The sequence below is a fragment of the Papaver somniferum genome, chromosome 9 (assembly GCF_003573695.1).
Source record: "Papaver somniferum cultivar HN1 chromosome 9, ASM357369v1, whole genome shotgun sequence".
NCBI classification, from domain to species: Eukaryota; Viridiplantae; Streptophyta; class Magnoliopsida; order Ranunculales; family Papaveraceae; genus Papaver; species Papaver somniferum.
This window is the reverse complement of record NC_039366.1, coordinates 29,216,552-29,242,984: the sequence shown is the minus strand read 5'-3', so window position 1 is coordinate 29,242,984 and position 26,433 is coordinate 29,216,552. Positions and strand designations below refer to the sequence as shown.

The window sequence follows — 26,433 nt, the reverse complement described above, 5'->3', positions numbered from 1 at the left end:
TAAGATTATTGTGAGATGATTGATAATCCTAGGTTGTTCTTCGGGAATATAAGTCTGGTTTATCAATTGGTTCCTGTTCACCTTGATTTATCAAAAGATGGAACAAAAACTCGTAGGTATTTCTGTGAGAGACAAATTTATCTATTCAATAAACTTTTCTGTGTGATACAGATTTGTTTATCAAGTCTTCGACTTTGGGTCGTAGCAACTCTTAGTTGTGGGTGAGATCAGCTAAGGGAATCAAGTCCGCAGAATCCGGCGTGGTTCTTGAGGCGTAAAGAACTCAACTGTACCTTGATCAGTGTGAGATTGATTAGCGCTTAACTACATTCCTGTCTGAAGTTAAGTTGGAGTAGGCTAGTGTCTGTAGCGGCTTAATACAATGTGGTGTTCAAATCTGAACTAGGTTCTGGAGTTTTTCTGTATTTGCGGTTTCCTCGTTAACAAAACTTCTGGTGTCTGTGTTATTTCTTTTTCGCATTATATTTTGTTATAGAATTGAAATATCACAGGTTGTGCGTTGAATCGATCAATTGGTAAATCCAACTTTGGTTGTTGATTGAAATTGATTGATCCTTGAACTTTGGTCTTTGGTACCGTTCAATATATTTCTCTTATATTCAATCAGGCTCACAAATTCCTATTTGTTTGACTGCGGATTGAATTGAGAAATTGAGATATAACTCTTTGATATACTTTTTATTAAGATTGAGTCTGACTGTCTAGTTGATTCTCTTGAAAGTATATTGGAGTTAGTCCATACAGATTGCTAAGCAAATTATTGGGTGAGGTTGTTGAACCCCCACTTTTTCAATTCGATCACTTGAAAATTGCTTTGAAGCTAATAGTTTGTGTGAGACATCTATTGTCGTCTTACAAGAATGTTTCAATGATTGAAATTGAGTTTAAAACAAATAACCATGATTGGATATAGCAGAGTATGCATACTTGTATGCTAACTGTTGCATGATATTCCAAGTCCGGGAACCATAGTATGCATACCCGTATGCGTACTGGTTGGTTTAGTGAAAGTCCGGGAACTATGTACGCATACCGGTACGCGTACTGGCGTGAGGTTCAGTTCCGGGAATTTCTGCTGAGTTTGGAAGGTATGCGTACTCGTTCGCATGCTGGCGAATCCAAACTTAGTCTGGTCACTTACTGTGCAGCTCTGTAAGTTTTCTTATGTGAGCATTTCCGATTAAATTAATCATAGGTTCTATGTTGGTTAATTTAATAGAGTATTTTGGATAAAAAATTCATGTTTCATGAGATTTGTTGATGTCCATAGAAATACTTCTTTTCTTGTAAAAGCAAGGTCTCTCTAGTTGTTCTTTTTGGAATGAAACTTTAGGGGGGAGAGTTCTTATTTGAACTTGTGTTTAATTGCAAAATCTCTTTGGGGAGTGCGGCTGTGGAATATTATAGGGGTTATCTTGTATCTTTATAAATTCCATGATGAATGCATTTAGTCTCGGCTATATGATTGCATCTAAACAAGTTGATATGTGCTTCTCTTTTGGTCGTGAAGTGTCTCTATGGAAATTTCATTAGGATCCCACTAATTTTCGTACCTTTGCCAATTTTATTGACAAAAAGTGGGAGAATTAGTGTGTATTTGACACTACAAATACATATGGCTTACGGATCATTATGTAAGGGGGAGTGGCTTCCATGTGAGATGGAGTATTGACTAAGGGGGAGTGATACATATCACCATAGTATTGTTGTCGAAGTTGTGATACAATTGAACTTTGATGCTGTGTGATAATACTATGAACACTGTATAACAATTATTGAGAGCTACTGTTTTCTCATTGTTATAGCTACGAATCTTCAACAAGTATGATGTTGAATTAAAAATCTATGGAATCATGGGAGTACTTGGAAGGACGAAGATTTCGAGTAATGTTGAAGAACCAAGGAGATCAAGCATTTGGATGAAAATCTACAAAGTTTATTTATTTTGTATTCCATATGTATTGATAGTTTTTTCACTAAAATTGACAAAGGGGGAGATTGTTAGAGCACTGCTCGGTCGAACTCGCAAGCATTGCTATCTCAAGCTTGTTTGTCAAGTTTAGTTTCCAAAACAATAAGTCTTGATTTCTAGTCTACTTATAGCTAAGTCTCGGATTAGGATAGTAAGTGTAGTTGAGATTTAGACTCTACGACAGTAATCGAATGAAGACGAAGAACTACTCAAGGGAACTTGTGGAACTTCATCAACAAAAGGTATGTGGAGACTTGAACTTATCTATCACTCAAAAGTCTATTTATTCTATCACCTATTTTGAGACAAAAGTCATATTTCTATATAGACTTCAATTATACACATTTGCTATTTCGAGCTGAATTTAACTCACTTATATATTTCCTGAAATATGCGTTGTTAAGCTTTCGCTTTAACCAAATTCATTTTTACTCTTGACGAAAGTCATATTGATTATTTCAATAACTTGAAAATCGCTTTGACGCTAATAGTTTGTGGATAACAACTATTGTTGTCCTCTAAGAAAGTTTCAATGATTGAAATGAGATTTTAGATCAAGTAACCATGTTTGGACATAAACATAGTGTGTATTCACATTTGTGTAAAAATCCAAAACCGAGAACCTAAGTATATCTACCCGTGCGCGTACTGGTTGGTTGTTGGAAGTCCGGATCTAGGTATGCGTACCCGTACGCGTATTGATGGAATTTTGGGTTCCGTGAATTTCTGCTGGAGTTTGGAAGTGTGAATTGGTATGCGTATGCGTACTGGCGTAACCAAACTCGGTCCGACTACTTAGGTATGCGTACCCGTTTGCATACTTAAGTAGGTTACTTTCTAAAATCGGTTTGTTCATGAACTAAAACATTTATATAATAAGGAATACAATCTTTTGAAAACCGTTGCTATAATGTTCATGAATTGATTCGAGTGTCGATTTTGCTTAAATTGTGTCTTGTATACTTCAATGAGATCTAAGCAATTGAACAACTCTCTAACTAGTTTCATTTGAGTCATTTGAACTAGTTATGGTGAAGATGAATACGGTTGATATGAAAGTGCTCATATGGATAACCATTGGTTAACTATTGTTGAACCGACTAAGTGTACACGTTTAGGTACGGTTACTCAAACCTAAATAAAGATACATTTCATTTGTGTATAACAAGCTAAGTTCGATCTAACGTTTCAAAGATATTGGCTTGAATCTAACCAGGTTTTCATCTAACGGTGAAAATTGAATGCTTTGTTACCAAGGTAACCTAGATTGAAAACCCTGATTATAAATCTATATAAAGGAGAACTCTAGTAACTGGGAAACATAATCCCCACACCTTCTGTGTGATACTAGTTGCATAAGCTAGAGTCGATTCTCCTTTAAACTTAGGTTTTTCCCAAAACCCTGTAGGTTAACGACTTAAAGACTTCATTGGGATTGTGAAGCCATACCCAATTTTCTCTGTATTTGCGTGATCTGATCATGCTGTTTTCTATCGTGATTGAAATATATCTTCTTTAAGATTGGCTCGAGATTTATCTCGGGTAGGCAAGATAAAAAAGTAGTCACAAACACCTTCGTCTCATCGTTTGTGATTCCACAATATCTTGTTTCGGTAATCGAATAAGAGTTGTGAGGTGATTGATAATCCTAGGCTGTTCTTCGGGAATATAAGTCTGGTTTATCAATTGGTTCATGTTCACCTTGATTTATCAATAGACGGAACAAAACCACGTAGGTATTTCTGTGGGAGACAGAATTATCTATTCAATAGACTTTTCTGTGTGATACAGATTTGTTTATCAAGTCTTCGACTTTGGGTCGTAGCAACTCTTAGTTGTGGGTGAGATCAGCTAAGGGAATCAAGTGGGCAGAATCCGGCGTGGTTCTTGAGGCATAAGGAACGCAATTGTACCTTGATCAATGTGAGATTGATTATGGCTCAACCACATTCCAGTCCGAAGTTAACTTGGAGTAGGCTAGTGTCTGTAGCCGCTTAATACAGTGTGGTGTTTAAATTTGGATTAGGTTCCGGGTTTTTTTTGTATTTGCGGTTTCCTCGTTAACAAAACTTCTGGTGTCTGTGTTATTTCTTTTCCGCATTATATTTTGTTATATAATTGAAATATCACATGTTGTGCGTTGAATCGGTCAATTGGTAAATCCAACCTTTGGTTGTTGATTGAAATTGATTTATCCTTGAACATTGGTCTTTGGTACAATTCAAGCTATTTCTCTTATATTCAATCAGGCTCACAAATTCCTATTTGTTTGACTGCGGATTGAATTGAGAAATTGAGATATAACTATTTGATATACTTTTTATTAAGTTTGAGTCTGACGGTCTAGTTGATTCTCTTGAAAGTATATTGGAGTTAGACCATACAGATTGCTAAGCGAAATATTGGGTGAGGTGGTTAGACCCCCGCTTTTTCAATCCGATTACTTTAAAATTGCTTTGAAGCTAATAGTTTGTGTGAGACATCTATTGTCGTCTTCCAAGGACGTTTCAATGATTGAATGGGAGTTTAAAACAAATAACCATGATTGGTATAACACATTATGCGTACTTGTATTCTAACTGTTGCATGATATTCCAAGTTCGGGAACCATAGTATGCGTACTCGTACACGTACTGGCTGGTTTAGTGAAAGTCCGGGAACAATGTACGCATAACGGTACGCGTACTGGCGTGAGGTTCAGTTCCGGGAATTTCTGCTGAGTTTGGAAGGTATGCGTACTCGTTCGCATACTGGCGAATCCATGTTAGAGCATTGCTCGGTCGAACTCGCATGCGTTGCTATCTCAAGCATGTTTGTCAATGTTGGTGATTAAAACTATAAGTCTTGATTTCTAGTCTACTATAGCTAAGTCTCGGACTAGGATAGAAAGTGTAGTTGAGCTCAAGGACTTCATGGCGATTCATTATACAAGAAGAATAACTACTCAAGGAACCGGTGGAACTTCTCGACAAAATGGTATGTGAAGACTTGAACTTATCTATCACTCAAAAGTCTATCTATTCTATCTCCTACTTCTTGAGACAAAAAGTTGTATGTTATATATAGACTTTGATTATACACAGTTGGTATTTCGAGCCGAGTATACCTCGCCTATCTATATCTCGAAATATGTGTTGGTAAGCTTTTCTTTTCGACCAAGTTTATCTTTACCTAGTGACGAAAGTCATGATATTTTTCAATCACTTTGAAAATTGCTTTGACGAAGAATGTTTCAATGATTGGAATGAGAGTTTAGATTACATAACCAATGTGGACATAAGCATTGTTGTGGAAACACATTTATGTATAAGTCCTATTCCTTGAACCAAAGTTTGCGAACTTTGTTGATCAATAGAACCGGAAGAATGGCGTGAGCCAAATCCGCGAACTCAGTCCGCGAACTGCCGAAGTTCTCAAACCCGAGAAATTCGGCCGAAGTTGACAAACTAGTGCATGAAGCTAAGTCCTTCTCAAAAAGAAGAAATATCAAACTGGATGGAATTATACCGAACTCAGTCCGCGAACCAATTCCGAGAACCGGCGAAGTTCTCATCCCGAGAATTTCTGCTGGAGTTTGTAAACTCTGCCCGGTAACTTAAGTCCGCGAACCAAGTCTGCGAATTTAAGAAGGTTAAATACCTGAAGATGATTTCTGAACTTAAACTTAAAAAGACTAAGGAATGCAGTTTGCAAACCGTGGCCATAAAAGTTCATGAACCGATTCGAGTGAATCAAATCATCTTTGCTTCAATTTTGTGTTGTGTAGTTACATAAGAATTCTTTGCAACTGAACAACTCTCTAACTAGTTCATTTGAGTCATGTGGACTAGTTACGGTGAAGAAGAACATGGTTGATATGAAATACTCATATGGATAACCTTTTGGTTAACTATTATTGAACCAACAAGTGCATAAGATTGGGTACGGTTAACAAACCTAGAAACGTGCATTTCAATTTTGTGTAACAAGCTAAGTTTTTGATCTAACGGTTGAGAAATATTAGCTTGAATCTAAATCAGGTTTTCATCTAACGGTGGATATTGATTTCTTTGTTACCAAGGTAACTTAATAGCAAACCCTGATTTGAAAGACTATATAAGGGGACATCTAGCATCAATGAAAAACTAATCCACACACCTTACGTGTGATACTAGTTTGCGTGCTAGAGTCGTTTATCCTTTAACATTTGGTTTTCTTCTTCTAAAACCAGGTTAACGACTTAAATACTTCATTGGGATTGTGAAGCCAGACCGATACTACTTTATCGTAATTGTGTGATCTGATCTTGCATCTTCTATCGTAAGAGTACAATCATATTGATTGGCTTGAGATTGATATCTCCGATAGGAAAGATATAAAGAGTAATCACAAACATCTTCGTCTCATCGTTTTTGATTCCGCAACAGCTTGTTTCGCTACCATACGATTAAGATTGTTGTGAGGTGATTCATAACTCTAGGATATTCTTCGAGAACATAAGACCGGATTATCAATTGGTTCCTTTTCACCTTGATTACTATCAAAAGACAGAACAAAACCTTTTAGGGTTTATCTGTGGGAGACAGATTAATCCTTCGATAGACTTGTCTGTGTGAGACAAATTTGTTTGACATCAAGTCTTCGACTTTGGGTCGTAGCAACTCTTAGTTGTGGCTCAGATCATCTAAGGGAATCAAGTGCGCAGTATCCTGCTGGGATCAGAGGCGTAGGGAGTACAACTGTACCTTGGATCAGTAGGAGACTGATTGGTGTTCAACTACAGTCTAGTCCGAAGTTAGATTGGAGTAGGATAGTGTCTGTAGCGGCTTAATACAGTGTGTGTTCAATCTGGACTAGGTCCCGGGGTTTTTCTGCATTTGCGGTTTCCTCGTTAACAAAATTTCTGGTGTTTGTCTTATTTCAATTTCCGCATTATACTGTTTTATCTTTATAATTGAAATAATACAGGTTGTGCGTTAGATCATCAATTAGAGTAATCCAACCTTTGGTTGTTGATTGTCATTGATTGATCCTCGGATATTGGTCTTTGGTACCATCCGAGTTATTTCTTTTATTTGATTAAGACTCGCTGATTTCTATTAGCTTGAGTAAATCAAAACAAGAGAGAGATATTAACTCCTTGAGATACTTTTACCTAGATTGAATCTGACTGTCTAGTTGATTCTCTAAAAAGTATTTCGGAGTTAGTCCATACAGATTGCTAATCGAAATATTGGATGGTGTTCTTAGACCCCCATTTTTTCAATCGAAACTTAGTCCGATCACTTAGGTAAGCAAACCCATTTGCATACTTGAGTGGGTTATGTCCTAAAATCGGTTTGTACACGAACTAATACATTTATATAATAAGGAATGCAATATTTTGCGAACCGTGGCTATAACGTTTATGAATTGATTCGAGTGAATCAAAATCGACTTTGCTTCAATTGTGTCTTGTATACTTCTATGAGAATATAAACAATTGAACAACTCTAGAACTAGTTCAATTTGAGTCATTTGAACTAGTTATGGTTATGATGAATATGGCTGATATAAAAGTGTTCATATGGAAAACTTAGGTTAACTATTGTTGAGCCAATAAGGATGCACACAGTTACTCATATCCAAATGAAGTCACTTTTCATTTGTGTGTAACAAGGTAAGTTCGATTTAACGGTTGAAAGATATTAGTTTGAGTCTAATCAGGTTTTCATCTAACGATGAATATTGAATGCTTTGTTACCACGGTACCATTGATTGCAAACCCTGATTTAAAGTCTATATAAAGGATAAGTCTAGCAACTGGGAAACCTAATCCCCACACCTCCTGCGTAATACTAGTTGCGACTAGAGTCGATTCTCCTTTAACCTTAGGTTTTTCCAAAATCCTGTAGGTTAATGACTTGAAGACTTCATTGGGATTGTGAAACCAGACCCAACTATTTTCTTTGTAGTTGCGTGTTCTGATCTTATTGTTTTCTATCATGATTGAGTACTATCTTCTCTAAGATTTGCTCGATATTTAATCTCCGATAGGCAAGATAAAAAGTAGTTACAAACATCTTCGTCTCATCGTTTGTGATTCCACAATATCTTGTTTCGCTACCATATGATTAAGATTATTGTGAGGTGATTGATATTTCTAGGCTGCTCTTCGGGAATATAAGTCCGGTATATCAATTGGTTCCTGTTCACCTTGATTTATCAAAAGACAAACAAAACTCATAGGTATTTCTGTGGGAGACAGATTTATCTAAACAATAGACTTTTTTATGTGAGACAGATTGGTTTATCAAGTATTCGACTTTAGGTCGTAGCAACTCTTAGTTGTGGGTGAGATCAGCTAAGGGAATCAAGTGCGTAGAATCCTGCTGGGATTCAGAGATGTAAGGAGCGCAACTGTACCTTGATCAGTGTGAGATTTGTATTTCTTTTTCGCATTATATTTTCTATATAATTGAAATATCACAGGCTGTGCGTGAGTTCAATCAATTGTGAATCCAAACTTTGGTTGGTGATTAAATTGATTGACACTTGGATATTGGTTTTTGATACCTTTCAAGTTATTTTTTATATTCAATCGGGCTCGCAAAGTCCTATTTGTTTTATTGCGGATTGAATTGAGAAATTGAGATACAACTCTTGGATATAAATTTCTTAAGATTGAGTCTGACTGTCTAGTTGATTCTCTTGAAAGTATATTGGAGTTTGTCCATATAGATTGCTAAACGAAATATTGGGTGTGGTTGTTAAACCCCCGCTTTTTCAGCTTACAATTTTCTTATTTCTAATAAGATGGGGAACCAGATTCCTGATCATGATTGTATAGGAGGTATTTGTGGAGGCTTAGATGCCCTCAAAAAATCAAATCTTTTTTTACGGATTATGTAACATACCTAGCATTAATGAACCTCTCTACATAAAACATATAAGCTCATATCCTGGTTGCAGTATTTGTAACCAGGATTTCGAAACTACTTACCACTTGTTCTTTGGGTGCAGGGTACTGGAACCTTTATGAAGGAAGATTAAAGAGTGGACTGGTTTCCATCCGCGAAATACTTATTACTTATTGTTATCCTACAACTCTTAAAGTATTTTGCAAGTTTAAAGGGGAGATTCGTGGAGTTGATTGGAAGTTTGTTCTATCGCTTGTGCTGTGGTCCATATGGAATGAGATGAATTAATGGATCTTTAACAAAGTGAAGTTTCATCCAACAAGAATAGTATCTAAGGCGTTGAGAGATATTCGTGAATACCTCAGTTCTTGGAACAAGTTGGTGAAGGAGGCACACAATGTAGAGGAAGTCGTTGTTCCTTGGTAGTTACCGAGACAAGGTTACTTCAAACTGAATTGTGATGGTGCTTCAAATCAATCTAATGATGTTGGAATTGGAGGAGAGTTACATGGAAATGATGGATCCTTCGAGATTTTTATGCAAATATATCCACAAGAACAACAGTAATGTGGCAGAGGTATGGTCTGTTAGAGATGGCTTGTTGGAGGCTAGAGAATTGGGAGTGAATAAGCTAGAGGTAGAGAGTGATTTCACGTTTGAGATGCAGCTGTGCAGAATGGATATTGTTGTCCCATGGATTTTTCACAGTATGGTGAAAGATATTGAGAATTTGATGATGTGCTTTGAGGAAATTACTTTCAAGCAAAGATATCGTGAGTCAAATTATGTTGCAGACTTCCTTGCAAAATTTGGATTGGCAAAAGAGATGGAAGGTGTGTGACGAATACATCCACCTAATGAAATCAGGAATTTTCTTAGAATCGATTTCGTAGGAAGAGCTGATATGAGAGTTGTTAGAACTAAGAGTTAGTTTTTGTGCCTGATGGCCCAATTAGCAAAAAAAATTTAGAAAGGTAAATCATCAGCACTAATCAATAAGGTCACACTTTTTTTACTCATATGTCTCAAGTTTTTTTTTTGGAATTTTTTTTTTGATCTCCCTGGGCAAGACTAAAAGTAAATTTGCGGCTTTAGGATCGTTCGATTATGGAAATGTGACATCATCTAGTTATGGAATTAGCCATAGTTAGCTAACCGAATTTTTAAACCAATTACGTATCATCCATAATATGCCATTTGTTTATGTATCTTCTATTAATTTTAGATTTAGTCTCAAATGCTTAGTGACAATTGAACAAATGTAATTTTTCGTTTTTGTCCTTATGATGTGCTTCCATATGTAAGTTCTTAAGCATTAAATTGTATTTTTCACACTAGTTGGGCCTCCACATCTACAGGTAATAGAAGCACTTGTAAATGCAGTAAAATGTTTGGATCTAACCACCTGATCCCATTTCCTGAAAAATTTTGTATGAGTTCTTGTCAAGATCATACCAGAGATGATGCTATTAAAAAGGAAAATAGTTTTTGGTTTTTGACAAACTTCACTGAAGAAATGAGATGGAATTATAGTGGTTCTACATGTTGGATGCATATCTTCAAAGACCGACATTTCTGTAATACGATAGGGTTATGTTAAAATCAACATTGTGCAACTACAATGATTATATGACATTCATCTTTCAAGATTATTACCAAATTGTATACATATTATTTTTGCTACAATCTGGTTTGTGGTGTGTCTGAACTCTGGTGTTAAAGTATGTGAGTGAAACAAACATATTTTAAAGTTGTAAAGTATATTAAAGAGTCCATGGAGAAGAAATTTCAAACTATAGTAATAGTGAAAACAGTAAGTGGTTGCACGCTGCTTGATGGAAAGGAAACCACCTCTACTCACTGAATCACCAGTTCCTCGTACACTATATACATTCAAGGTATTTTCTCTTTTGATTCAATCTCATGTACACATACTTGAGTTGATAATTCATGATCATCAATCACTCAGTTATTTAGGTCTTATCAAAGTACTCAGGTTTTATTCGTATGTAAGCAAGAAGAGAGAGAGAGAGAGTCATATATTTATCTTATATATGTAAAATACAAAATATTTAATTTCATGATAGATTGTTAAGGGATATCTAGTGGAAAAAGAGAAACTCCATAGAAAAGGTAGGTATATGGGTTCAAACATTCGGTTGGATAATTGTTGTTAAGTCTACAATTAGTTGATGCCACTCTCCATAATTCGACAATCTTAAAGCTGTGATTTCATTTTTGATCTCTCAGCATGAGATCTATAAAATTTCCTAGTGGAATTATTGTGAATGCAATTAAAAATATGTACAGTACCACATATCAAAATGCTCAAACTCGTTCAAACACTATAGAATTACTTAAATACTCATAAAGATTATTATTTAAGTTTTAAAAATCTGATTTTTGGTTTGCAAACAACATTATATATTAAGTCAATTCAACCTTATTCGAATGTTGAATTGACGTTTTCACGCTTCAGAATATATTAGTTAAGTTTTATTGAAACTTAAAATATATCCCTTAACTGATGTCTTGTTTGTCAAATTATTTAGTTCTTTTATCCATTTTTTTTAAAGAGTGTAGTAGTTAGTAGAGATTCGTTCTTACAGAGAGAGGCAAGTGAATGTCAAGCGAACATGAAAAATTATGTAAGCGAGAGTTTATAAATATGTTTGAAAAGAAAATAACTAAAATGTGATTAAAGTAGTAAACAATGGGTTGAGAATACTGGTTAAGGATTCATCTTCCATCAAAAACATGTTGATGTTTCTTTATAAAAATGAGTTTTTAAACAGTTTGAAAGAATCTTTTGTTAGAAAATTGAATCTTGAGATGATTTTTAATTATAACCTCGAGAATATATCTAGCGTGATATTATCTAAGTAAGTTTCTTTTGACTTTTATTTCTTATCGATATAACTGAGTGGAGCAAGAAGAAAGATAAAAAATACTACACCTTTTGTTACTAGGAAACAATTAGAAGAAAAAAACCTTTATTTATAGTCACATAAATCTCAAAAGGGGATCGTAAAGCACTGACAAACATGAGTATAAATTCCACCTTAGCCACACATATTCACGCTAAGGTGGAATTTATACTCATGTTTGTTAGTGCTTTACGATCCCCAAAGAAAGTCTTTTTAAAAGGTGTAGTATTTTTTAGACGATATCACGCTAAGGTGGAATTTTTAAAAGGTGTAGTATTTATAGTCACATAAAAAATACTACACCATTTGTTACTAGGAAACCAAAGAAAATAGCTTGTCAGTGCTTTACGATCCCCAAAGAAAGTCTTTTTAAATCTCACTCTTGTTCATGAAGAACAAAGATATGGAAAAAAACTTTATGCAATACACACATAGTCTTTCCAAGGGATGGTTTTTGTAGTCACATAAAACCTCTATTTATAGTGAATGATCAAGGCTACATTGCTTGGAAACAAAGCTACCTTGTCTAAGAAAGGAAAACACCAAGTACAAACTAAAATAGGTTTTAGTCATGTATTCACCATTTTAGTTCGCGAACTATTGACAAAAGTTCGTGTACAATTTCCTATTCACGAAATCAACCTTAGCCACACATATAAGTGTCGTTATAATAATCAGTCATAACTTCTTTGTTATAACTCGGAATTGAGTGATTCTTGGCTTGTTGGATTCGTGTTTTCATTCACTACAACATGAGGACCTGTATAGAGACAAAGGTCATTCTCACAGAAATATTGGGCTCAAATATCCTCGAGTATATACATAAATGTACATTTACCGTCATAGGAATTGTTCCATAAAGTGAGCACTTGTTTCAAAAGATAGAGATGTATAATAAACAAGAGAATAAAGTATTTGTCACTAACCTTCAATGAGTTTTCCATAGATGTCTTCATGAGTTTTCAATCTTCAATATTCAAGGATAGCTTTGATTTTATTCTTAAACATAATCTAGTCTAAAACTGACTTAGTAAACTAAGTCAAGAATGCATTTTGGCATCTAAATTTGACAACTGACTTGACATACCAACATAAGCGGGTTTAACCAACCAATGCTCTAACAATAGACTTGTTGCTGAGGCTGTTTCCTACTCCATTTTTCAATGTGGACCTCACAAATACGATGAAGGATGTCGTGCAAACCTAGGATATAGACCTTCACCCATGACCTTGAAGGCGTCAGATGTGGGTGATTAGTAGGAAGGGAGTCAATATGAAACAACATAACTAATGATATAAACTATAGGTTGATGCTTTATAATTATGTTCAATGAATCAATTAGAGATTCAATTCTGATGTTTATGTGGGGATTCTGTTTTTATTTATGATATTGATCTAAATATGCATGTGGGTTTCTCTATTATCCGTATTACTTTTTCAGAAGAATAGACAAATGGTATTCTATTTAAAGTTTTGAGATCCAGTCAATCTTTTGTCAATTCTTAATTTTCATGCAATGAGATTGTCATCAAATAGTATTCAATATGAAGTTTTGAGAAGAAAAAGAATAGTTTTGTAATTCTTATTGTGACCCTTAAAAATAAACAAAAGATCTAAGTTTCCCTTGAGATAAACACAAATATATTTCAGTAACCCTAATTGAAAATCGCTAGTATGAATTCATATATCACTGATCCACGTTGATTACAAGAATTAAATAAATTTTGTTGGTTATATATATAGTTTACACATAGAAAATCTAATGGTTATTTTGATTTATGACGTTGTCACTTATTTGAGGTAAAACAAAAACTATAAAATGAATATTTCTATAACATATTATTATTCATGAGAGAAAAAGAAGGCAAAACTCTTTGAGACCAAGTTAGAAAGTGGATACATACATTTGGCAGAGAAATCAACTGAGATACCTACCCACCAAATTGGTCCCATATAAGAAGTAGATAAACTAGTATTTTCGATTTCTTCAAGTTAAAAAAAAAAGAACCAACGTCGTCTCTCTAACTGCAAACAACAATTGAAAATACATACACTGTTGAGATCTCTGGTTTGTACTCCCGACGCCGTCCAAAGGATTCTCATGATCTTGAAATACATATGCACCATCCTAAACTTCAACACTCATATTATTTGGGAGGACATCGTGTTCAGTCAGTATGGAAGGTGGATGTCTAGGATCTACTACTTGGCTAATCTTGTAGATTTGACGTCGATAAAAGGGTGTTCAGAGTCTGTTTTTTTCTTTTGAATGTTAATCTGTTGAAGAAATATTCATTTTGTATCCTGTTTTGCAAGACATTAAAGATGTGTTTTTTTCAATTTTAAAATACACATGCAAACATGAGTATAAATTCCACATTAACAAAAACTAAATACATATCAAAAACTAAACTATAAGGTATACAATACGATATTAATAATCATACCCCTTATGATAATGCTCCTTAAGTATTACATGCATGTCTATAATGATAAACCACTAATGTTTATTTCCGTTGGTTATAAAAATTGACAACGACTAAGAAATTAGGGTATTAAGAGAATTCAAGTTAAGCCTTTCAAGAGATAAGATCCAGAATAAAGTATCTTCACATTTGCTTTGATGAGTATACTAAGTTTCCCAATTCAGTTTTCTCACCATGCAGTAATTTAAAAAATTTCTGTCATATATACAACCACACACTCAGAAATATTAATCAATTAAGCACAGTTCATTCAAAAACTCTCCTCTATCTATTGTCATTCTGAAGGAAAAAAAAACAAAGAAAAACTTTTATCAAAAAAAAAAAAGATTTTTAACAAATTAAAGGGATCACTTTAAAGAGATATGTAAGCTAAAATCAATAATAATAATAAAAAAAAATACTAACTTAGTCTTCTAATAAAAAAAGATATCTTAAGCAAGCTTTTGCGGGGAAATCATCATGCGATTATATTTTTGCAACTGTCTATATGAATGGTAGTTCTAAGATTATCTCATAAATTATGCAGCACATTAGATAATAAAGAAGAAAAAGTATTTCAAACTTCGCAATTCGTGACTTTTCCTGGCTTAAGATAATTTTATCAATCACATACATAAGTGAACACGAGAGATTCAAGCTAACTTAACATTACTAAACATAGTTATAAAAAATCCATAAAGAAAAATGAGTTTCTAAAGAGTTTGAACTAATCTTAAGTTACACAACTGGATCTTCAGAGGATTTTTAACCATAAACTCCTCATTATATATAACGTGATATCGGCCAAGTAATTTATAATGAATATTGTTTCTCCTTAATGGAGAGGAGTGGAGCAAATAGTTAAAAAAACAACTACATTTTTTGTTAATTGAAAAACAAGGATTAAAAGAAAGAAAAAATCCCGCCATGTACGTAGATTATAATATGACTTAATAACCCATTAACCAAGTAAACTTACACATTATGTATAGGGTGCATTTCATTTTTTTTTAAATCCTTGTCGTGACTTTTGAGAAGTGATCACGAGATCTTAGTCTCCACTAAGCATAAAAATATTTTGGCAACCTTTACAAAAACCAGTAGTTATGAATTGATACAAGTTACAACAATGCTTCATGTTGGTTACATGCATTAGATTAGTTATGATGGTTATATGTATAATTTTGATATGGTAAACCCAAAAGTTATTTTGATTTATGACATTGTCAATTATTTGCACTATTTAGTTTATGTGGTTTATCTACTTGACGTTTTAAAATAACGATGAGTTTTGAATAACAAATATTTGTAGCATATTAATGATATGTTTAAAATTTTCAAAATAGATGTGAGAACATAATATCTATTTGATTTTGAATTTAATTCAATGTTGATTGTCTAGAGATGTATTTAATACTTTTTTCATTTAAATTGTCCCATATGGATGAAGAATAATTCAATAAATCTTGCTTAAATTGTTTATATACAATGAACCATCTTTGCGTGCATTTCATAAACTCACCATGAGAGTCACATCTATCAATAAATCATTTATTCGTTGTCTGTGACCTCCACCAGAAATATTATAATCGAGAAATTTACCTTTTCATATAGAATTTACTATAATGTAATGATGCGCATTTTAAACCAAAACCCTTTATATTCTCCCTAAGAACAAAATCATAATGTACAAACCCTACTGTCAAATATACCACACATACAACTTTAAATCACCAAATTAATAAGAACAAGAAAGAAGAAATCACTTGAATCTCTATAAAGAGTAAAAAAGAAAAAGTTTTGAAGCGCACAACCCTCGAATTCTTATTCTTTTTTCTTCCATATTATACTTCCTAGCCATAATCCGTCTTCTCAAATTTGGAAGCCACAATAGTGTTTATAATCGGGTGAAAGTCTAAAGAAAGCAAGCTTATTTGCAGTTCCAATGAGAGGAAAGTATAAAAGATCCTTAATAGTATTTAGACCTTGAGAGAAAACCAAAGAAGTCAACATGGACATAGAAGAGCGACCAATAACCTCAACAAGGTGTGTCCGAAGGAGTTATCCTCTCCCAAATATCGACCAGCTCGAGGAAACAATGAAGGTTCACAAGATGTTATCGCTAATGGATGAACATTCCATTTACAATCAAATAACATTGGCAAAAGAAAATCAGAAAAGACCAGCTAAACCAAAACAAATATTGAAGATGAAATAGGATCTTCGGGATATCAAGAGAAAAAAACCAATACAGGAAAAGTTAATAAGCTCTGGAAAAACCAATGAGAAACCCAAGAATTGGAGAACAATATGAAATGAGAACATGCGTCTTAGATAGTGAAAGAATTGGACGTGAAGATTTAGGAAAACTAAATGCAAATGGAGATCGTCAGGAAGTGGCGTCAAACGTTAGAATATCGCCTTCTCGAATTACCGCCAAAAATCACGACAAGGGGCAAACTGTAACTGCAAAATAATCACCGTACATGTGACACGATCACACAGGATGATAACAGCTTAGTTACCTGCGAAATACTAAATCTAAAAATAAGCTACTTTGCCTAATATCGAGACAATTTCGAACGAGCGATCCGGGAGAAGCTATGTCGGCTTGATTTGACAAGACAGAAGATAGAGCTGCTGCTGCTCATGCTGGTCATTTCTGACAAAACATCTGGTTTGTATTTTTTTTCACCAAAATACTCTCCAAGGATTAAACCAATTTTTTCACCAAAATACTCTACCAAGGATTAAACCCAATACTTTTGAATTGCAATGAGAAGAACTAGTTAATCCATTGATCCACTTATTGTTTATTGATTTCTATTATATATTTTATGTACATAATTAATTTAATTATAAAATCTTATTATTCCCGTATGTAAATATCGACTACGAAACTGTGATGCATGGTATTAAACATACAACTTGATCATTGAAAATGAAAAATGAGTCGCTTAACAATTGTAGTGTAACCTTTAGCAATATTAAAAAATTCTTTATCGAAAAAAAAGTAATTCAAATGTACAAAGTCTGCACATGGCCCTTCCCGATTCAAGATTGGCTCTGACTACCAATATATTTGAATTGTTTTACATATATAATTACTAACGAATAAATTCATTTGGGAGCATTATTTAAATACTCCTTATTTTTTTATTTTTTTTTATAAAAACTATCTTGAAGGATATATTTTAAGTTTTAGTGAAACTTAATTAATATTTTTTTGAAGCATGAAAACATCAACTCAACCTCTTTCAGACTCGTTCAGAAATTGTGACTCAATGCAATGTTATATGCAAACCAAACAACTAGGCCCTAAAATTTAGATACTACCTTTATGAGTATCTTTGAAAGAAGCTGAACACAATGAATATTTATGTAATCTTTTTTTTTAGAAGATGTACTGATGGATATCGTAGTTTCTTACGTAGTATCTAGTTAAGAAACAAGGTGGAGTTGCGAATTAACATGGTGTTGGTGCATTGTTTGTGAAGCCAAAGTAGCCTCCACCTGGTTTGCCTTACTCCCGATGATTTTAGAGTCGACTTTGCTAGAATTTGAAAAGTCTTTACATTCTAAAAGATCTTTTAAATTTGGGCCAGCTGATGCTTGGACTTTAGTTCTTGATGAAGTATATGTTTTTCCCGTGGTCCCCTTCTAGCTCCACTTTATTGAGCCCTAAATATTTAGCTCGAGTCTCGACATGTTTTTTTTCTCCATGATTAGAGGCCAAGTGTATTTGTCTCTCCTTGCCTCTCAAATCCTCTTCCCCATCTAATGACCCTAGATTATATGTGTACACCAGTGATATACTATATACCATGTAAAAATGTCAGTAGTCCTATCAATAAGAACTTAAATTTTACTTCATTACAAGGTGTTTGGGTATCAAAAGAAAGTTAAGCAATTAGTATTGGGACACAAAATTTCGAAATAACTTCTAATAGCCTAAAAGATATAACATTTTGTGAAGTAACTTCATTTTGATTAAATTTTGGAATTGGTTTATGTTTTTGGTATATACCACCACGTGACAGTTTACAAGAAAATTATTACTGAGATTATCAAATTCTACGGAACAGAATTTCGAAATAAGAACATTCTAGCGGCCTTGAAACTTGAATGTTCCCCCGGTAACAATTGGGACCTGTAGTTGCCTCTAGGGCTGAACAGAAACCGAACCGATAACCGTAACCGCACCGATAACCGCATAACCGAACCGTAACCGCACCGAACCGATAATCCAACGGTCGGTGACAGTTTTCATTTTAATAACCGTTAGATCTACGGTTCGGTGTACGGTTTTACCCATAACCGCAAGATAACCGCACCGAAAAACCGATTAATAGGGACCGTCGATTAGTTTTTATCTTGATTAATCCTAGACGTCTAGATTAAAGCCTACACCATATATATTTCGGAATCCTAATTTTTTCAGAAGTTTTCATCTCGTTCTCTTCTTCTCGGCTCTCGCTGGTCTGAAACCTCAGTCGTCTCCACCACCAGTAGAACCACCACTTTGATCTTTTAAACCACCTCCATCAAGAGCACCACCACCTCCTTGGCTCTATCTAGTAAGTAAATAGATCCCCTGTTCTATTTCTCATTCTCGTTTCGATTGATTTGTTTGTTTTTCAATTTCTAGGGTTTTTTTTTAATTATTCTTCTGTTAGGACTTAGAGTTTCTTTCTTCGAAATGGTTTGCTTGTTGTTTTGTGTTTATCAATCAATTTCTTTTGTCAAATCTTATTTTTCTGATTACAGTCATGGGTTTTTTATTTTAGGTTTTGGTTGAGTTGAGGGGAGGAACTCAAGAAGGAGTCTGAAAGCTATTATCATTCAGTTTGAGTTAAGGGAAGGAAGGAGTCTGATTACAGGTAACTACTAACTAGTTATCTACTCATGATGAAGGAGCTGTTGGTTAGGTTTTATTTATAGTTTTTGTTAGTAGTCTTGTCCAGTAGGAGAAGAAGTTGAATCTAGCTAGGGTTATATTTAAGATTTTGCATTGGAGTCCAAGAGGAGAGATCAAAGTTGGGTTCATTATTACTGGTTTGATTTTTGTCTCTGTATTCATTTAGTTGCAGAGGGTCGCTTTTGTTTTGTTGATCTTTCTTTTACTAGCTCCATTGTTATTAGTACTAGTAGTTCTGTCTTTCATTGAAACTATCTTGCATTTTCAGTATCTTTTAATTTTATTTCTTATATATGTTGTGATTGAATGCAAGTAAAAGACTAAAGCAACAGCTGTGCAGTTGGAATTTGAGAAAGACCATGGATCTGTAATTTCATTGGATTTAGGAATATGTTTTTAGGATGAACCCAACCTTGATACTAATGGGTGCAACTTCAATTAGAAATTGATTCAAATTATGGTAATCAAGTTAGTTTCATTATCAAGTTCAGAACTAACTTGATTGTTTTAAGAAATATGAATGCTCTTATTAAGAAGTAAGAACTAACTTGTTTACCTTTGGTTGTTTGGCAGGGTAATGATTGGATCAAGTTCAGTTTCATTATCAAGCTGCAAGATGGCAAGTGCATCTCCCTCTCCATCCCCTGCAGCTGGGTCTACTGATGTGACACTGTCAATAACACCTCAAGTTGATGCTACAAATCAAGAAACACAAGCTATAGAGCAGGATACACAGGACCCTGCACCTGAGGTTGTACCGAAGAAGAAGGGGAAAACTAGATCAAAAGTTTGGAATGACTTTGTAAGGCTCAGTGAAGAACAAGCTCAGTGTAAGCATTGTAAGAAGAAATTGCAAGGACATAGCAGAGGAAATGGCACTTCCAGCATGAAGACACATTTAGGCACATGCCCTCAGAATCCCAACAAGAAGCAGAAGGGTCAGAAGAATTTGATGTTTCCACCTCCAAGACCAGGACAGTCATCACAACTGGTTGCTGTAAGTTATGACAAGGATATGTGTAGAAGAAGATTGGCTGAGTTTGTCATCATAGATGAACTTCCATTTAAAATTGTAGAAGGAGAAGGGTTTAGAAGATACAGTGAACAGTTGGAGCCTAGATTCAAGGTGCCAAGCAGGATGACAATTTACAGAGATCTTTTAATCATCTACAAAGATGAGAAAGAGAAGTTGAAGAAATACTTCAAGGAAAGTAAACAAAGAGTCTCTCTCACAACTGATACATGGACTTCTCCAAACAACTTCAATTATATTTGCTTGATCAAGGGTCATACTGGAGTGGATATTGGGAAAATGCTTGAGAAATGTTTGCTGGATTGGGGGCTAGAAGATCTTTTTGGTGTGACTTTGGACAATGTCAGTGCAAATAGTGTGGCAATTGAGTATCTTCAAACAAGTGTCATCAATTGGACTGGAGCAAAAGTGAGATCTCAGTACATGCAGGTATAATTACTTTTCTTGGCTCTATTCATTATGACACTTGAAACTGATTCAATATGAAAAAAAATTCTTTAGGTTGATAGCATATAATCTTGCATATCCATGAGTTCTTTATAATGTACTTGTTGCTTTGTGCTTGCAACTGATTCTTTCATTCTGTTATTGTTTGATGAACTAGCTAGAAAATAATTCTTTGATGAACTGTCTGTGATTTTATTGTTTCATTCCTGCCAGGTAAGGTGTGCTGCGCATGTTCTTGCGCTTGTTGTCAAAGATGCTGTGCTGTTGTATCACAAGTCCATTGGAAGGATCAGATCAGTTATCAAGTTTGTTACCGGCTCTCCCTCTAGGTTGGCCAAATTCAAGGAATGTGCTGCTCTCGAGAAGATTGATTGTAAGAAGATGGTTTTCCTAGATGTGAAGACCAGGTGGAATGCTACGCATCTGATGCTTGATGCTGTCATTCCTTATGAAAAAGTCTTTAAGAGGTTAGAAAGAGAAGATATGAGCTTTCGAGATAAGTATATTTTCAAAGAATCTGAATGTGAATCTTTGCCTAATACTGATGTTGATATTGTTGTAATTGATAATGAAGAATATTATCATAGTTCATCTAGTGAATCTGAATGTGAAGTAGATGTGTCTAAAAAGAATAATACTAAGAAAAAGAACAAACCTCATCGTCATCATGCTCCATATGCTGCAGACTGGTCATATGCTAGGTGTCTTGTTAAGTGTTTGAAAATCTTCTTTGATGTTACTGTTAGGTTCTCAGCTTCAGTTCAGGTTAGTTCACATGAATTTCTTTGGCAGTTGGCATTGATACATGAACAGTTGGTTCGTCTTAGAGCTATAGGAAACCGAGATCCTCATATTTCTAAGATGGCAGAAATGATGTTTAAAAAGTACAACGCATATTGGGGGGATTATGAAGATATGAACTCTGTGATGTATTTTGCTAAGTTGCTTGGTCCTCGAGAGAAAGAATCTGGTTTGAAATTTGATCTTGAATGTTTGTATGAGCAAGATGATTTTAGGGTTACGACTGTTTTGAAAGCTGTGAAACAAGATATGGGAAAACTTTATGATGAGTACAACACAATGTATTCAAATGCCAATGTAGAGGAAGGTGACATCATTACTTACTGTTGATCATCATTAGTTCATTACTAATATTGCTTATTTTTTTTTATCATCATTACTTACTATTGATTGTTCTCATGTCTTAGGTACTGGCTCAACATCTGCTGCTGGTGTTGATGACATGGTTGTTTGTGTGCAAGAAGAGAACATTGAGGATATGCTTGAGTCGAGGAAGAAAAGGCGAAGAATGAATGTTCACAATACTCATCCAAAGTCAGAGCTTGAAAGGTATTTGCTTGATGACTGTGAAGCATCTACCAAGGAGTTTGATATTCTAGCATGGTGGCAGGCTAATAGTACCAAGTATAAGGTATTTGCTTAATCAACTCTTTTAATAAATTTCTTAAACTAGCATGGTGGCAGGCTAATAGTACCACGATCTTGGTGATGCTTCATTTTCTTAAACTCTTTTAATAAATTTCTCCATTTGTCAGTACACATACTTGGTGATCTCAAATTTATTAATAATCTTGTTTCTTCAGAAACCCATGTTTCTGCTCTTTTCTTTGGAGGTCTCATTTCATGATCAGACCCACTACTGTCAGCTAAAACCATTTGCTGTTGTGGTTGTTTAATGTACTATCACTAATGGCAAAGGATATTTTAGCAATACCAGTGTCCTCCGTTGCTTTGGAATCTGCATTCAGTACTGGAAAACGCATTCTTACTCCATGGAGAAGCTCGCTATCTGCCAGGACAGTTGAAGCACTTCTCTGTACGCAAAGCTGGTTGCAGAAACCTATCTCTCTTGATTTCCTATGTGACTACGTACCTGATGACAATTCCAACATTGAAGATGGTAATGGAATCCCTTCTCTTTTGACCTGAAATTTGAATGAGTGTATCTTCTTTTATCTCTTAGTTTCTCACCTGCTGTAACAACAACAACAGCAATCATAATTCATATTCAGCCAAGTGTTTGTATTCTTCTTTACATTCTTGTTGTTTTTCTTCTTATATGTTAGTTTCTCTTATCTTATTTCTTCTTGTTTTTTTTGTTGCAGAAATTTTGGGGAAGGATGAAGATTAAGGAGATTGGCTTGAGAGATGGATGGACTGCAGTCTTTTAGCTTTGGTTAACTTGAGAAATGAAGATCAAATGGATGACTGCAGTCTTTTTATGTTATTGGCAACATCGTTTTCTTTTAACTTTCGTTTCATCAGACTTTGGTTATCTTTTAGAATTAAGACTTTGGCTAACTTGTTTGTGAACTTCGACTTTGATTATCTGTAGACTAAACTTGTTTGTGAACTTCAACTTTGGTTATCTGTAGACTAAAGAGTAAACCTATACAGGTGCAGGGTATAGGTGAAAACCGAACCGAACAGTATCGGTGCGGTTAAAAACCGAACCGAATACTGAACAATTCGGATACGGTTTCAATTGTGATAACCGCACCGAACACGGTTAGTTGAACGGTTTTACCTATAACCGCACCGAACCGAACCGTGTGCAGTCCTAGTTGCCTCAGCCTTTCGGACTCTTGTACGTGTATTGCATAAAAAGTTAACAATAGAAAATGAACATTAGACTCTTCTATGCGGCAAAAAAAGAAAAGAAAACATATATTTAGTTGGTATCCACCTTAAGGTAGACAACCTCCAATACAACGAACTTAGACAAGATTTCAGCATTTAGGTCTAAATTCAGTATATCTCACACACGTATCTCAAGGAAATTAAACGTCTGTGACCTAAGTTGCACAAGATTCAACAACCACAATAGCGTGGATGTTATCAACATTCACGAGCACTCAGAAAAAGACAGCAGACGAAAATCGCAAGAACAAAAACAGAAAAACAAAAAACCCAAACCTATTTTCGGTTTAGGGTTCAGTTTTAACACTAACAGATTCTGTCTGCTCAGATCAAAGGAATATCACTATCAAATCAAACAATCATGACGGAGCTCGCCGAAATTGATCCTCTGTATGAATTTTCTCCTCTACTCTTTCCTTTTTTGTGATTTGATTGTTCATAAAATGATCATCCTCGTATGTACTAGATTCTGATTAAGTTCTTGAATTGTAAGTAAAAAAAAACATAGGATGCATGTGAAACCTAGTACTTCTTCAGTCATTAGAATCTGTGTCTGTCTGTCTGAGAATTGATTTAGAACTGGTGAATTTTAAATGATAGGTTGAGTTGATTTTTTTTTTAATTTTTTAATTTTTTGTGGTAGTTCGGATCTTGAAGGAGATGATGTGAGGGGGGAAAAGAACAATATAGCTGAGAAAGATGTAAGTGATGAAGAAATTGAACCGGAAGAGTTGGAGAGACGAATGTGGAAGGATCGTGTTAAATTAAGGAGGATTAAAGAGCGTGCGAAAATCGCAGCTTTGCAAGCTGCGGAGAAGCAGAAACACAAGCAGACGTCTGATCAAGCGCGAAGAAAGAAAATGTCTAGAGCGCAAGATGGGATACTTAAGTATATGTTGAAATTGATGGAGGTATGCAAAGCTAGAGGTTTTGTGTATGGGATTATACCTGAAAAGGGTAAGCCTGTGAGTGGTTCTTCGGATAATTTACGAGCTTGGTGGAAAGAGAAAGTTAAGTTTGATAAGAATGGACCGGCAGCTATTGCGAAGTATGAGGAAGAGTGTTTTGCGAAAGGGGAAGCTGAAAATAAGCGCAATGGGAATGGTCAGAGTAGTCTTCAGGATTTACAGGATGCGACTTTAGGGTCATTGCTTTCGTCTTTGATGCAACATTGTGATCCACCGCAGAGGAAGTACCCTTTAGAAAAGGGGGTACCGCCCCCTTGGTGGCCTTCGGGGAATGAAGATTGGTGGAATAAATTGCGGTTACCAGAGGGTCAGGCTCCCCCATATAAGAAGCCTCATGATCTTAAGAAGGCGTGGAAAGTCGGAGTTTTGACTGCGGTTATCAAACACATGTCACCCGATATTTCTAAGATCAAGAGACATGTTCGTCAATCTAAGTGCTTGCAGGATAAGATGACTGCAAAAGAGAGTTTTATTTGGTTGGGAGTGTTGAGCCGAGAGGAAGCCTTAATTGAACAACCTAGCAGTGATAATGAAGCATCTGGTGTCATTGAGGTGCCTCCAAATGGACGTCGTCGAATAAGGGAAGCACCAGCTGGTAGTGATAGTGATTATGATGTTGATGGTGTTGATGAGGGTATGGGTTCTGTTTCTTCCAGAGATGAGAGAAGACAACAACCAGCCGATGTAGAGTTTCATGCAGATATTCATGTTAGTAATACTAACACCAACCAACATGAGCAAAGCAAAGAACCAGTAAAAGAACCTTCTAAGAAAAAAAAACGTCGTGCAAAGACGGTCCCGATTATTCAGGAGGAAGTACCATCGACCAATGATCCTCAACATGGAGCACCGATGAACACATCCATTGATATGAACTATACAGAGGCGCCAATTCATATGTATCAGACAAATGTTCCTCAGCATGAAAATGGTCCAAACCTTGTATTATTTCCTCCAGAAAAGAATTTAGAAGGTCATTCACATTTTGCTGCACCTGAATTTCCACCTCTTCCTAATGTGGCAGCCACACAAAGCATGTATGTTGGTGGAAGACCCATGCTTTATCCAGCTATACAAAATGCATTGTTGCAACCTGGAGCTCCTTATACTTCATCTCACAACCCATCAGGAGGATATGAGTTTCCTCGGACAATTCCAATGCATAATCTGCAAATGACACCAGGGGATACGGGCATACATGATACTTCCTTACCTGGAAACACGATGCAGAGTGCTGGAGAAATGCACCATTTTGTGGAGGACACATTAAACAATCAACACGATAAACCTGTTGACAGTCACTTTGCGGATGATCTCTTCCCACCTTGGGACTTGGATCATTTATCCCCTTTCGGAATTGATGATTCGTTACCGAACTTTGAGTTTTTGAATGATGATGAAGATTTTTTGCCATACTGTGGAGCATAAAGTAAGTAGTGTTCCATCACAAGGCTATCTTGTAAAGCTTTTATCTTGCTCCATGAATCTTATAAAGCTATAATCTTATATTGCTAATATTGATTTTGTTTTTTTGTTGATTGCAGCAAAGAAAACAAGGGATTTGTTGCCAATTTTGGTGTTATTAGTTGGAAATCAAGCCTGGAAGTCAGTAGTTCAAACGAACTTGGGTACGGAAATAGGTTTGCCTCTTGTGTAACCAAAACCAGTTGGGTTATGGCATTTTGACAGTCACAATGGTTGTAAATACACAAAAGTTGTTTCTTCTTGTACATATTTTCCTTTTACTAAAATGAAGCCGAAAGGTGATTTACTTGTCTCTTTTTTGTTTTACTATTCTTTCACCTGATTCTTTACATATTTTCTTAAATATCTAGTGCACATTTAATGAGTCTCCATGTTTTACAAGTAAGGTTTTCTGAATCTTGCACATAACTTTAGTTATGATACTAAAACAAAGGTACAAAATAGGTTCCATCACGTAAACTAAAAGTAAGGGAGTAAGGTGGTGTCCAGGTGTGATTTAGATAAACTTTATGATTTCCCTCAGCAGCGGAAACCCTAGAAAACACTTTCTTATTAGGTTATGTACAATGGGGAAGTATATGATTCAGAACAGAACCAAAATCTGAAAATAGTAAGACGACCACTTGCTGTTTTCAGTAAACCACATCTAATCTGTCT

At 35.2% G+C, this 26,433-nt stretch overlaps 2 protein-coding genes and 1 long non-coding RNA gene across 3 annotated transcripts; all 3 read left to right on the top strand.

Moving 5' to 3' along the window:
* The first annotated feature begins 18,772 nt into the window (after positions 1-18,772).
* Positions 18,773-19,883, top strand: LOC113309816. Its single transcript, XR_003340761.1, has 3 exons — positions 18,773-18,841; positions 19,052-19,144; positions 19,756-19,883. It is a non-coding gene; the product is annotated as an uncharacterized LOC113309816 (long non-coding RNA).
* Positions 19,884-20,068: 185 nt separating this feature from the next.
* LOC113311671 lies at positions 20,069-20,502 on the top strand. The gene is made up of 2 exons (XM_026560477.1): positions 20,069-20,393; positions 20,468-20,502. Exons 1-2 carry the CDS (start codon positions 20,069-20,071, stop codon positions 20,500-20,502), a joined length of 360 nt encoding a protein of 119 aa, XP_026416262.1.
* A 3,026-nt stretch (positions 20,503-23,528) lies between these two features.
* LOC113310119 (ETHYLENE INSENSITIVE 3-like 3 protein) lies at positions 23,529-26,070 on the top strand. Its single transcript, XM_026558699.1, has 3 exons — positions 23,529-23,713; positions 23,967-25,720; positions 25,836-26,070. The coding sequence occupies exons 1-2, from the start codon at positions 23,685-23,687 to the stop codon at positions 25,717-25,719; spliced, it is 1,782 nt and encodes a 593-aa protein (XP_026414484.1). The 5' UTR covers positions 23,529-23,684; the 3' UTR covers position 25,720; positions 25,836-26,070.
* The last annotated feature ends 363 nt before the right edge of the window (positions 26,071-26,433 follow it).

What these genes read in the sequence shown, in the direction of transcription:
- LOC113311671 (XM_026560477.1), top strand. Translation starts at nt 20,069, where the DNA reads ATGAAGACACATTTAGGCACATGCCCTCAGAATCCCAACAAGAAGCAG. An exon ending in GAAGAAATACTTCAAGGAAA is followed by an intron (nt 20,394 to 20,467) that starts GTAAACAAAGAG and finishes TGCTTGATCAAG; the next exon opens with GGTCATACTGGAGTGGATAT.
- LOC113310119 (XM_026558699.1), top strand. Translation starts at nt 23,685, where the DNA reads ATGACGGAGCTCGCCGAAATTGATCCTCT. An exon ending in CTCGCCGAAATTGATCCTCT is followed by an intron (nt 23,714 to 23,966) that starts GTATGAATTTTC and finishes TTTTTGTGGTAG; the next exon opens with TTCGGATCTTGAAGGAGATG.